At 56.0% G+C, this 12,740-nt stretch overlaps 5 protein-coding genes across 5 annotated transcripts; 2 read left to right on the forward strand and 3 right to left on the reverse strand.

The window, feature by feature from the left end:
• Positions 1–901, forward strand: BO66DRAFT_465606 (putative zinc metalloproteinase; the record flags this gene model as incomplete). Its single annotated transcript, XM_025652503.1, has 2 exons — positions 1–797; positions 828–901. Coding segments are annotated over 2 exons (871 nt in total), but the record flags the coding sequence as incomplete, so codon positions are not given.
• An 18-nt stretch (positions 902–919) lies between these two features.
• Positions 920–2,655, reverse strand: kat1 (putative 3-ketoacyl-CoA ketothiolase (Kat1)). The gene is made up of 4 exons (XM_025650167.1): positions 2,585–2,655; positions 2,337–2,415; positions 2,087–2,267; positions 920–2,008 (listed from the first exon to the last, which is right to left on the reverse strand). Exons 2-4 carry the CDS (start codon positions 2,405–2,407, stop codon positions 1,001–1,003), a joined length of 1,260 nt encoding a protein of 419 aa, XP_025497869.1. The 5' UTR covers positions 2,408–2,415; positions 2,585–2,655; the 3' UTR covers positions 920–1,000.
• A 317-nt stretch (positions 2,656–2,972) lies between these two features.
• On the reverse strand, positions 2,973–4,340 carry BO66DRAFT_396463 (uncharacterized protein). The gene has a single exon (XM_025648472.1). The coding sequence runs from the start codon at positions 4,030–4,032 to the stop codon at positions 3,082–3,084; it is 951 nt and encodes a 316-aa protein (XP_025497870.1). The 5' UTR covers positions 4,033–4,340; the 3' UTR covers positions 2,973–3,081.
• A 255-nt stretch (positions 4,341–4,595) lies between these two features.
• BO66DRAFT_337218 (DASH complex subunit ASK1) lies at positions 4,596–6,338 on the forward strand (the record flags this gene model as incomplete). Its single annotated transcript, XM_025644322.1, has 5 exons — positions 4,596–4,686; positions 4,748–4,854; positions 4,927–5,269; positions 5,315–6,121; positions 6,202–6,338. The coding sequence occupies 5 exons, from the start codon at positions 4,596–4,598 to the stop codon at positions 6,336–6,338; spliced, it is 1,485 nt and encodes a 494-aa protein (XP_025497871.1).
• A 661-nt stretch (positions 6,339–6,999) lies between these two features.
• BO66DRAFT_254324 (putative Rho GTPase activator Rga) lies at positions 7,000–10,801 on the reverse strand. The gene is made up of 6 exons (XM_025642990.1): positions 10,620–10,801; positions 10,515–10,545; positions 9,919–10,443; positions 7,882–9,849; positions 7,736–7,831; positions 7,000–7,688 (listed from the first exon to the last, which is right to left on the reverse strand). Exons 1-6 carry the CDS (start codon positions 10,692–10,694, stop codon positions 7,189–7,191), a joined length of 3,195 nt encoding a protein of 1,064 aa, XP_025497872.1. The 5' UTR covers positions 10,695–10,801; the 3' UTR covers positions 7,000–7,188.
• Positions 10,802–12,740: the final 1,939 nt, after the last annotated feature.

Raw genomic sequence — 12,740 nt, forward strand, 5'->3', positions numbered from 1 at the left:
CCCCCTCACCACCGCCCTCCCGCTCACCTCCCCGCGCTTCAAACTCACGGTCCTGGGCTCCCCGAGCCCCGAAATCACGGCCCTCAACGCCCAAGGCGCCGACCGGGCCGCGCGCGACCGCCTCCGCCGCACCACCCACGCCCAGTACGCCGCGACCGCCACCCCGGCCGCCGTCGCCTCCTCCCTCTCGCGCATCCACACCCTCTCGTCCGGCAGTGCGGACCCGCAGCAGCAATACACCTTCCACCGACTCCTCCCGCTCGCGCACCTCCCCCACCCACAGCGCAGCCACGACTTCCTCGCGCGCCTCCGCGACGACCCCGGCATCCGGTCGGCGATGCGCCGGCACAAATTCTCCGTGCCCCTGCTCACGGAGATGGACCCCGTCGAGCACACGACGGCCCACTCGCGGACCCTGGGGCTCAACCGGAACAAAGGCGAGGTCATCGAGCTGCGGCTCCGCACGGACGCCTACGACGGGTACCGCGATTATCGCACGATCCGCAAGACGCTGTGCCATGAGCTGGCGCACTGTGTGCACAGTGACCATGATCGGTTGTTTTGGGAGCTGACCGGCCAGATTGAGCGCGAAGTCGAGAGGGGGGACTATACGAGGAGTGGGCGGGTGCTGGGCGCGAATAGTAGGGGTGCAGGGGGAGGGGGGGTGGTGGATGAGTTCTATAATCCCGGGGAGTGGGAGGAGGTGCAGCGGGATGGATTGGTGGTTGATGAGAAGGGGTGGACGGGGGGGAGCTTTGTCTTGGGGGCGGAGGGGGGGTCTGAAGGTGAAGGGGGGAGTAGGAGTCAGGCTCAAGCTACTGGGGGAGGGAGTATGAGGGAGATTCTGGCCAAAGCGGCGGAAGAGAGAATGAAGAGGGAGAGGGAGAGAGATGGGAAATAGAGCATATCGTCTCTGTTTGGATGCTTGGACTTTTGTCTGCAGATATCTTCCAAGTCACTAAATTCTCACGATGTAACGACTCCATAATCAAATTCAAATTCAAACCTGTTCATTGACAAACAACCCCGCCATCCCCTGGCCCGTCCCAATGCACATACTCGTCACCAGAACCTTCTTCTTGGTGCGGCGCGCCTCGCTCAAAATCGTACAGATCTGTCTCGCGCCCGTCGCTCCGAGCGGGTGGCCCAGCGCAATCGCGCCGCCCCGGGGGTTGACCTTCTCGTGCTCCAGCCCCAGATTCCGGAGACAGTAGACGGCCATCGACGCGAACGCCTCGTTGATCTCATACAGCTCGACCTCCTCCTTGGCCAGCCCGAACTGCGCCAGCAGCTTGGGGATCGCCGCCGTCGGCCCGATCCCCATCACCCTGGGCGGCACGCCGGCCACCGTGGCGCCGCAGAACTTGGCCAGGATGGGCTGATTCAGCTCGATCGCCTTGGACCGGCGCATCAGCAGCACCGCCGCCGCGCCATCCGTCACCTGGCTCGAGTTACCGCCGGTGCTCCGATCCCCGAACTGCGGGAACGCCGGCCGGATCTTGGCCAGGCTCTCCTTGGTCGTGCCGTAGCGCACGCCTTCGTCCCGCGTCACGGTCACCGTCTTGACCTCCCCGGTCTTGGGGTCCTTGACCTGCGTCGTGATGGGGACGACCTCCTCGTCGAACCACCCGGCCTTCTGCGCCGCCTCGGCGCGCCGGAACGACTCCGCCGCGTACGCGTCCTGCTCCGCGCGCGAGATGTCAAAGTCCGCCCCGACGTTCTCCGACGTCTGGCCCATCGGCTGCATGCAGTCGGCCGCCTCCTGGTGCCGCATGACCTCCGCGTGGAACGGCTTGGGGATCCGGTCCCCGCTCGGCGCCGACATCAGCTCCGCCCCCACCGCCACCCCGACGTCGATCGCCCCCAGCCGGATCTGGTTCGCGATGTCCTGCACCGCTTTCAGCCCCGACGAGCAGAACCGGTTCACCGAGGAAGCCCCCGCCGTGTGCGGGATTCCGGCGGCCAGCGCGGCCGCGCGCACGAGGTAGGCCGCTTTGCCGTCGTTGACCTGTTCTCGGATCATGTTAGTTTCCCATGGAGATGGGAAGGATTGAACGGCGAGTAATGAGTCAGGGTCAAAACGCACATTCCCCAAGCAGACATCCTCGATCAGACTGGGATCGATCTTCGATTTGGCAAGCACCTCCTTTAGCAAGGCGTAGATCAGGTAGTCCAGCTCGGTGTCCTTGAAACTGCCCTTGACGGCCTTGGTCAGCGGCGTCCGGAGCGCGAGAGTGATGACCACATCGTCGGGGTTCTTCTGGGTGCTGGTTGGCGGTCATTCGCGGTCAGTAGATACTCGCAATGTACAATGTTGCTGGAAAGGAGGAAAGTACATGGCTGAAAGTCCGCTGGTTCCGGACGGTTTCAGGTGGCTGAGGATATTGTTCAGACGGTCTGCTGCCATGGTTGTTGCTGCGTTTTGCTGTTAGCGTTCGTGCATGCAGGTATAGCTTATCCCTTGACGCAGGCTATGTAGTGAAGTGGAGCGGGGGGAACGCGAATCCGGGGAAAGAAAAGATGACTGCTGCATCTGGATGTCGATTTCAACATTAAAGCATGACGTGAGTAACTTACTGTGTTGGATTCTGTTATGAGTTCAAATGACTGAGTAAAGCAGGTTGATGAGAAGAGAAAAGAAACAAAGCAAAGGAGGGGAAGGTCGTCGAGTTGAAATGCGATGGATGTCTTACCTACCTTAACTACCCCAACCTCTCCAACCGAGCAACAGCCGAGGCTCATTTTTTGGCCACTGCAGCTGCTGCGTTGCTTACATCTCCGCACCCTTTTAACAACTCTTTATTAGAGTAACTAAATCTGCCATAGACTAGAATGGTCGGGGACAACCCGAGGTTCCTTTTTAGGGCTTACTCGCCGCAAATCATGTGTAGGAAACGAAACGATCCATTTTTTTCCCAGCAATTAATTTATCTACAGCTAGGGCCATGGGCGCGTGTACGACCCCGGCAGTTCCGTTGTCCAAAGCCAAACACCATCAAAGTAGAGAAGCAAACGCCAATACCTTTCCTCCAGCGCCATCCGCCTAATGATACGATACCCTGAGTTGTTCTTCCAAATTGCCTACAAGTGATGCATGTGCTCGTCGTTGCTGATCACACTGCCAACCTCCGACCAACTGGCCGGGGTGGCCGCGCCAGTCAACCGGCCCAGGTCGCTCAAAGTGCCATCGGATGATGCGTCGATCGCTGACTCATAAATGTGGCTGTAGCTATCGCTGGTGGATGGCGTCGAGGCGCGCTCCCGTTCAAGCTGCAGCTCTGCCAAGTCCGAGAAGGGCGATCTCAGGTCGCGCCCGGATTCGTTTGTCGTCCAGTCCCCAGGATGAGCATATAGCACTTCAGAGTGACCTTCTGTATGGCTAGAGATCGACTCGTCGTCTCCGACAACATGGTGTTCATCCTCGGTATGGGACGACGAGAGGAGCGACGCGGCCATTTTGTCAGGAGCTTCAGAGACAGGGGTGAACTCAGCCAGCGAAGGCGAACCGGCACGAGGCGACGGGATATCGAGCTGCAGCGGTGGACCTAAACCGTGAATATCCGTCTGGCCGTGAGATGCTTCAGGAAGCGAGGTTGGCCCCTTGCCCCGGTGCACCGGCTGCGACGTCGCCACTTCCACGGCAGTCGAGTTGGCTAACGGTGTATCACTCGATGAATCCGCAAGATCCAACAACCGGCCCTGCTCATCGACCAAAGTATCAAAGCTGTTTGACGGTGGCCTGGCCATGCCTTTGCGACGCTCTTCGAGCAAGGAGCGACGCCGGTCAAGCTCTTCCCGAGCTATTCGCCGCCGTTCTTCGGCTGCTGCGCCCACTTCCTCGGTCATGGAGATATCCTGTCTGAGCGGAGCATCGTGCGGGTTAATCTCGTCACCCAGATTGTGCAAAGCTAGTGCGATCTTGCGGCGCGAGTTGTTCACCCACTGGCGGAACTGCGGTGACTCGTAGACCGCGATCCCGGCGGCGACCAGCGCCGAGACGGTGATGATAATTCCTGGGTGTGTCAGTATCATGATTCCAGGCTACCTTTCCGTGCCAGGCAGAATCTGTAAATGAAACTCCGAGAAGGAAACATGATAGACAAAATGAGGAATGCTGTCCGGCTAGGCCCGGGAATATCTCATCCATCGTCATCCATCATCAACTGATAAGCACACACCGCCCAGATAACTAACTCTCTTCTTCTCTTGCAACAAGAAGGGGGGAAAGAAATGACCCTCAAGAGCAAGCATACCTTTCGCAACAGGCGTAGGCATCGCGACAGAGCACCTTTAACCCGAGAGTTGTTGACGCGAGAAAGGGAAAGTCAGAGAGCAATAAGTAGGCAGGCAGCAGTAAGGTCCACGGTAGTTAATCTAGTTAATCGATCACCTGCTGCTTCCGCCCCCTCGCCGCCACATGATTCCGGCTGCCCTTATCCGACTGCCCTAGCGGACTAAATATCACGTGCTGCAGTGCTGCCCCTCCGCGGTCCGTCAAAACAAACAGCTGCAACAACAGCAACCAGCAACCAGTATACAACCAGTCCTTACATCAATTCTTTCAACCCTACAACCCGATCATTGGATATCTCACCATGTCTCGCCCGTCATCCATGGCCCAGCGCCCGCTGACACTCACGGAAGAGCTCGAGAAGCTGGAGCAATCAATCACGCTCACTCTGCAGGGTAACTATGGACAATCCGCATCAGATGTCTCAAACAAGTCGACTGACACTGTCTTCTGCAGAGATCGACCACAACTTCAGTCAAGCCCATCGTATCGTCACAACCAGTGTTCTACCCCTGATCGAACAATATTCAGAGAGCTCCCGCGACGTCTGGGAAGGTGCCAAGGTATGCCCTACCATAGACACCCTCCCCATCCAATCTTTGCGTGAACCATCACTAACGCGCCATCAACCCCAGTTCTGGAAGCAATTCTTCGAAGCCAGCGCCAATGTCTCCCTCTCGGGCTACGAAGAGAAACCCGAAGACACCACCACAACGCTACAAGAGGAATCGGACCAGTCTCTCACCGCGCAACAAGACGAATCGCACCTCAGCCACGACGACCACCGCGAGCACGAACCTGACTTGGAGTTGACAGCCCTCAGTCTCTCCTCCCACAGCACCCCGCGCCCCTACGCATCTCATCACCACCACCACCAGCACGGCAACCAACAACCCAACGACACAACCGTCACCTCCTCCATCGCGCACCCCTCCCCATCCCCCTACGACCTCCACCCCGACTCCCTGCCCCTTGACAGTGATACCCGCGACCTCGCCCGCGCCGCCGAACTCGCCGACGCAGAAAACGAGGACTCCTTCCTCCCCACCACCCCAGGCAAATACTCGGCCTCGGCCTCGGCCTCGGCCTCGCGCACCTACCGCCCCACCCAACAACAGCAGCAACAACAACAACAATACCCCTACCACCACGACGAATCCCACACCCCACTCTCCTCCTCGCCCTTCATCCCGCCCGCCCCCACAACCACCCACGAAGCTTACGAAAACAACGACGATGTTGATGATGATGTTCACGAAGACCCCATCCTGCACCGCTTCCACGACAAGACCTACCGCGTGCAAGCCACCCCCCTCTCCAAGAAGCGGCAACCGCTCAAACACTACCTCTCCACCTCCAAATCCATCAAATTCACCAATCCCATGTTCAACACCACCACCCCGCAGAAGCCCCCCGCCAAGAAATCCAAATACTCCTTCGACTCCTCCCCGATCTCCAGCCCGGAGCCCGAGGCCCCGCAACTCCACGCCGAGATCTTCGACTCCCCCTTGAAAGGAGGAGGCGGGGCCGCCGCCGCGGCCCAAACGCCCAACACTGGTCGCAAGCGCCAGCCGAGCGCCCACCACCCTTACTATTCCCGCGTGACCCCCAAGCCCGGCATGAGTGTCCTCACTCCGATGAAGGGTGGGACCGGTCCGCCGGGTGGCGCGGGAGGAGGGTGGGATAGCGACGATGATGATCTCGGTGGTATTGGTGGTCGCTACGGCGGCGGCGGCGCGGCGTTCAGCGACGAGGACGAGGATCTGGGTCCCAGCCCTCCGAAGACGATGCAGTTCCATATTCCGCAGAGTCGGTTGATGAAAACTCCTGGTTAGATTACCCCCACCCCCAACTGTCTACACATGCAATTCCGCGCGGACACTAACCACAATTCTACCAAACCTACACAGCGAAAGAAGCGTCCAAGCGGATCGTGGAAGACTTGTTGTTCACCGCCGGAGCGAACGATACCACGGATGATATCGTGGAGGAGCAGAGTCCGAGCGTGATCCGCCGGGTGGAGAAGCTCGAGGATGAGAGTTTCTAGAGCAGAATCCACCATCCACCATCGCTGGTAACGACCAGATGGCGGTTTGTGCTACAGAGGCAAGACTTCCAAGTTATCATGCTGTACCTACTGTATATACCAATCCAAATCATCTCGCGTTTCGTCGCGGGATAATTCCCCCTTCAGGCGGCTGTCGTCCCTAATAGACTAACAATAACCCGGGCAAAATATCATGTTACGTCACAGCTGGGCGTAGCCGAGACTGTCTAGTCGCTCAATCCCTGCTTCCTCCTATCTCTACATTCGACTCATGGTTCTTTCCAAGCGGTCCAACATGACCAGATCAATTAGTAGTTGGGTCTGGGGCATCCCAATTCGCCACCAGACCACGCGCCCCGGGCTGCCTTACCGGCAAATTAGGTGTAAACTAGCTTCGAACCTGCGGGATCACTCGAAAGGAAAAGGTACAAAGAAAAAAGACAGGGCTCAAAAGAGAAAAGTGGGGGGGTGATCAGATTACAAGATCCGGGTTTGTTCGAGAGGGTGAGGTCAGGATAAATAGACACAAAAAAGGGTATCGACGGGGCTGATGACGATGACGATCGTCAAACTGTCAGAGAAGAGAGAAGGGCTGTTGGCAAGAAAGAGGAAAAGTGACACACAGATCGTCCACATCAACGTGGTATATGTATGTACAACAGAGGTCTTGTCGTCGCAATTGACAGAAAATGGAAGGGTATTCTAAACTAAACAAATGAACCAAAGCGTCGAGGAGAGAGGGTCGGAGGTTCTTCCCCCTACCGCGCCAGTCAAGCCGTGCCGGCGCTGGTGCCGGACCACAGGCGAAAACCAGGCCTGAGTAGTATGCATGGTGACTGAAGGCCAGTCATCAGTTCTGCATGCCCATGAAGATCTCCTGACAGTTGTCCACCAAAAACTTCATCACCTCATTCTTCTTCTGCACATCCGTCATTTCCCGTGCTAGACTCTCCGGCCGCATGATGGTCGGGGCAAACACTACAGCGATGTTCTGGCTGGTCATCAGATTCTCTTTCTCGCGCTCGACCACGCGCTTCAAGTGGAAGATCAGGAACTCGAGCACATCTTGATGCACACGTGGCAGTTCACGCAGGCTCTTTTGCAGAGACTCGATGCGACCCGCCTGAGACGTAATTTCACCCGTCTCAATAATGTTCTCGTAAACCTCGAACGTGATAAGTGGCGTAGGCAGCTTCCGGAAATACTGCTTTAACGCCGAAGTCACTGCGTGAATATCAAGATCCGGATCAGAAATATCGTAATCGTGCGGGGATCGCTCAAAGCCCTCGCGAATCGTCTGGATTGCCGAGCTAGCACCGGACTTCCGATAAATACCTTCCATGTCCATGCCTAAAAGAGTCAGTACAGGCCTACCAGTAGAGTGGGAAGAAACATACCTCGTAGCTCGACTTCCTGGATACAGCGAGAGACAATGCCAGGAATGATACTCTTCTCTTGCTCCATGCGCTGCTCCAACTCGGTACCAAAGAGTGCTGGAAAAGTAAGTATCACATTATGACAAACGCGAAGACGAAGAACGTACCATTAGGGTTGGTTTCAGCTAGAACGGGAACGCTGTCGGTGGTCGGCATCCGAGTTCCCACCTGCTTGCTGCGTTGATTGCCAAAGAAACCAAAACCCGGACGGCTAGGGTCTTGAGTTTGAGAACGCGGCAAGCCAGGGCTTCCTTCCGTGGCAGTGGCATTTTCACTTGACATGAAGGCACCCTTGAGTCCCTTGGTAACGCCCTTGGCGACGTTCTGACCACCCTTCTTCCAGTTAAACTTACGCGGCTGTCCTTTTCGGATACTGACGACTTGCGGGCCGGGCACAATCGTGGCGTTCTCGGCCTCTTCCGACATGTTGATAGCCGTGACTGGAACGAGGTCGCTGTGGGCCGCCTTCAGGGCTTCAATAGACGACAGCGACTTTTCCTTGCCATGGGAGTAGATGCCCAGGCCATTCGCCCCACGGCTGCCGTCATTGGCCTTATAGAGCTCTTGGATCTGGTGTACCAATTGGTTGTTGAGTTCTGCAAGCTGCGCATTCTTCGACGACAATTGTTCGAATTCCTGGAAGCTCTTATCCTTCATACGGTTCAAGTTGGTCAATTCTTCGGCGGCATCGTTGCGCTTCTGAATCAGTTCCTCAATCTGTGGAGTGAACGAGTCCTTCAGCTTCTGAATCGACTCCACAAATTCTCGCAGAACGTGGTTAGTCAATTTGCCAAGGTCGAGAGAACCGCCGCCACCACGCTTCTCAGCCTCCAGATGTTCTGTCAACACGGATAACTCGCGCATTGCAATCTCTTTCTGAGCGTCCAAGACCACCATGGTGGAGCGCTTCTCATTTAGCTCAGTGTTGACCTGCTTGACCTCGGCGCTAGCGTTCAGCATAGCCTCCATCTCCGCGAGCTTCTGCTCGCGGTCGAATACTCGTTGACGCTCCTTACGAAGTTCGTTGCGAAGCCAAGTCACTTCATCGGATCCGGTTACCTCCGCAGAGGGGCTCCCAAAGTCCGCAAGTGGCGTAGATCCATTCACAGGCGAGCGGGGCCATTTGGCATCACGGGACAGGCGAGAGCCTTTGTCGCTGTAGCTTCGACCATGACGCACCGAGTTGGAAACGCGCCGCAAGAAAGACTCGCCGTTCTGTGCCGCGGAGCCATCGCTGGCGCCTATGGCTTGAGAGGTCTCTCCATCCGCTGAGAGATCCGCTCCATCACCCTGGCGGTAGGATTCCACTTGCTGTAGGGCGCTGACTGAGTTAGGGCGTGCGGGGGGCTTGGGGCGCTCATGAAGATCGCTACGTGGTGTCCAGGTTGAGTCGCCCGTACGAGGAGTACTCTTGCTGAATCCAGCCCGATCTGCTGACCGCTCACTCCACTGCTCACTCGGACTCAATGAAGAAGCACGAGGTGACAAAGGTGCGTCCTTCCTTGGGCCCTGGTTCAATCGTCGGTCGAGGGAGTCGCCACGCTTGGGATGAGGCTGCACGCTCGAAGAGGACAAGAAGGAATGTGCGGAGTCGATTGAGCCGCTAGTTTCGTGAAGTCGGCGTAGCTCATGAGATGGTCTGGTTGGAAGTGTGGTCATGCTCTCTGGAGCTGTTGCTATTGAGCCATCTCTTGGTACGGTGGTCGTAGACTTGGTGCTCTCGGGGCTGGGCGAAGAAAATGTACTGGCTTCCTTGCGACCTCCTAGGTCGGAACGAGAACTACGCACCGAGCCAGACCGCGTGACAGGCGTTCTGTCACCACGAGACGTGCCGTTGGCCAAGTCGTCCTGACGCCAACGAGGAGCATCATCAGTCCGCTCCCGGCCTTTCTCCTGGTATGCGATATGGGGAGACGAGCCTCCTGACGTAGGGTTCGGTTGCGCGCGAGATCTTTGTTCTTCGGAGGGGTCAAAAGCGAGAGGAATCAGGAATTCACCGCCATCGGCTTCGCCATGCGGAGGCACGATTGAATGGCGATTGCTGCGATAGGTGCTTGACGGGAGTATTAGATTGTCTGCATCCGTCAGCTCTCTTTCACCATGAGATAAAGGGTCTGCGCATCATGTCACAGAGGCCAACTGACCTTGGTTTTCTGCCGCGGGACGAGGTGTTGCGCTGGGACCTCTTCCCGCGTCCGGCGCAGGAGCAGCTCGCGCAGGGGTATCCCCGCTGGGCATGGAATAAGCCTCTTGGTCGTCCGAGGCGCGCGAGACTGGTTCCATTTCTTCCGGGGGCAGTGACGGAAGGGACTTATCTAATTTCACCCCCGGAGGTCCTTGTTTTCGCGTGGGGGCCGCCTTTCGTTTTCTCCGCCGCTGCATCAACGACTCATGACAGTCCATACAGAATATACCCTGCGAGGTGCGGGCATAACGCAGGTTCTCGATCTTCCGCTTGCAGTTGCGGCAGCGGAAGCATTGGGCGCAGAAAGCTTGTTCACCAGTGAGGATTGCGAGGTCCTCGATCTTGTTCCCACACGAACTACAGCTGTAGGTACAGTTGCTGCAGATCAACGAGCCATCGCCAAGCAGAAGAAGGTGCGCGTCCGAGTCGAGTAGCGTGCCACAGGTGCTGCAGCAGAAACATTCGATATGCCATCGGTTGCCCGCTAGATCACATGGAAGGAGGCAGTCAGCCACCGGCTCGAAGGCCATTATAACCACGGAACAAGAAACTCACCAAGCTCGAAGGCTTTGCCCTCTTCAAGAATCTATTTCAGCGAAAAGCCCTTCTTAGTGCACTGTTTCCAAGCCTCGTAGTCTGTGCGGTTTTCTGGGTTCATACCTCTCCACAGCCCTTACAGGGGAAGGGAATGTCGTCCTGATCCAAAGGGGACTCAGGATACCCCGGGGATTCCATCTTGAATGCGATTTATTGAGTAGCGAGCGACCGTTCGAAGGTGATGGTGGCACAAACGCCAATTCCAGTAGGTGTGAGAGACAAATCTCCAGGAAGGGAGAGGGAGGCGCGCTCGCGAAACTCAAGCCAAAACCAGTTGAGAGGCTCTTTCGGGTAGTTGATAAGGCATTCGACTTCCGATAAATGAACTTGGTGGTCTTGAGTCGGCAATAATTATGATTGCAGCTATAGAGGGGGGCAAGGAAAGCGAGGGGAAGCTGGACGGGGGGACGAATTCGAGCGCGGCACGGACTTGCTGGAGGGTGGAGGATGGATTCTCATTTACGAAAGGGAGTCTAACGAGAAAGAATTAATTTCAGGACGGACAGCCGATCGATCACGGCCATAGTGGAGAAGGTGGAATAAAGTGGTGAAAGTTTGAGATAATGTAAATAATGTAAATTGGTAGGATGAGAGGGGGGGGGGTGAGTCCTGAACAAGAAATGTTGAAAGTTGCGCTGAGACGGGCCAGGGGTGCGATGAGGAGGGGGGCAAGAGGGGAGAGAACAAACAGGGGAGAAGAGGAGATGTACTGTACCATGCAGCAGCAGCAGGAGGAGGAGCAGCAAGCAGGTAGGCAGGGGGGGGGGCCGCAGAGCTGAATATCCGGGGCAGCCTTAACAACCACCCGGATGTTTCAATGCGTCAGGACGAAACGGAGAGGAGGGGATCGAGTTAAAGGGAAGAGCGTCGAGGGAGAATAAGCAGCGGATGTGCTAGTAATTGTGAGAAGAGGTTAGATCAAGGAGGAAAACAAGAGAAGGAGAGAGGGTGAGTGAGAGAGGAAGGGAGTGAGTGAGTTGAGTACGAGTAAGTACGGGTACGGGGAGTGGGAGAGAGAGAGAGAGAGAGAGAGAGAGACAGAGAGAGGGAGAAAGAGAGTTTGAGGCCGCGATTGAAACACACCACCCGTTTCAGATAGACAACTCATGCCCGTGTCCCCAGATTTTCCCAATTAGCCCACTAACCTACATTCTACTGACTGAACGGTTAGCTTGTCAATATACATCTTGATTAAGGTGAATGAGTAAGGGTAGTAGACTACAAGTGTTAAGTAGTGAATAGTCTACAGATTTGGTCAAATTTGTAGGCCTCCCTGTCTCGTCTCAGGATACGAGACCATCCTGCTACAACAATACAATACTGTACTCCGTACACGGACTGTACACACGCTGCGCAGTGGACATGTAGGTATATATTCGACACCTGAGGCTAACAAGACCACCAACGAACCCAACCAACCAACCAACAGCCATTGGATAGTGATCTATCTATAAATATTTATAGACGGGATTGTCTCATTCCCATTCCAGGTACCGAGATCCTAGTCGTGTGAAATTGGAAGTCGTAACTTTGTAAGGTACTTCCATACTCAGCCACTCCCGCTTCCAGTAACTTGGAACTCATGAGTGCCCAGTGAATCAGACCTGCTCGAGTCGGTCTCAAATCTCCCCCCACTCCGTTCCAGACTTCGGGATTGCCTGTAAATATCCAAAAATAAGCCCTGGCCCACGCGGCTTTACCTTGTCTCGGGAATCAACCCGCCGACCCGGTGAATGATCAGAGCTGGTGCTATAGTCTATAAGTTACCGATTGATATCAAAACTACATACATCAAATCGGCAGTGAATCTCGGGCACATGTATGGGAGTATCTAAGGAGGGAGTGGTCTTTCCCTCCTGCTCTCTTGTACTCGTAGCTTCTATCTATCTACTGCCCTTCTGTCCGTATGCTTCCTTTTCCAATACCACACCGTTCTCTCATCTCCAGCAGAGCCTTGGTGACTTTGTCATAGCTTGGATGCTCAGACTGAATCACGGCCTGTTCATTGAGGAGCAGACACAATGCCCCTCTTCCTGCTCATATAAGAGACCTGACCGTCGCTCCTCCGCCACTATCGACTCGACCATTCTCATTCCCTCCCACTCCTCGCCCTCATTGCTCGAAGGGACCTCGTGTTGCTGACCACAATGCGCAAGGCAGATCAGCTGCTGTCACATCCCACCC

Source organism: Aspergillus aculeatinus (genome assembly GCF_003184765.1).
Source record: "Aspergillus aculeatinus CBS 121060 unplaced genomic scaffold BO66scaffold_90, whole genome shotgun sequence".
NCBI classification, from domain to species: Eukaryota; Fungi; Ascomycota; class Eurotiomycetes; order Eurotiales; family Aspergillaceae; genus Aspergillus; species Aspergillus aculeatinus.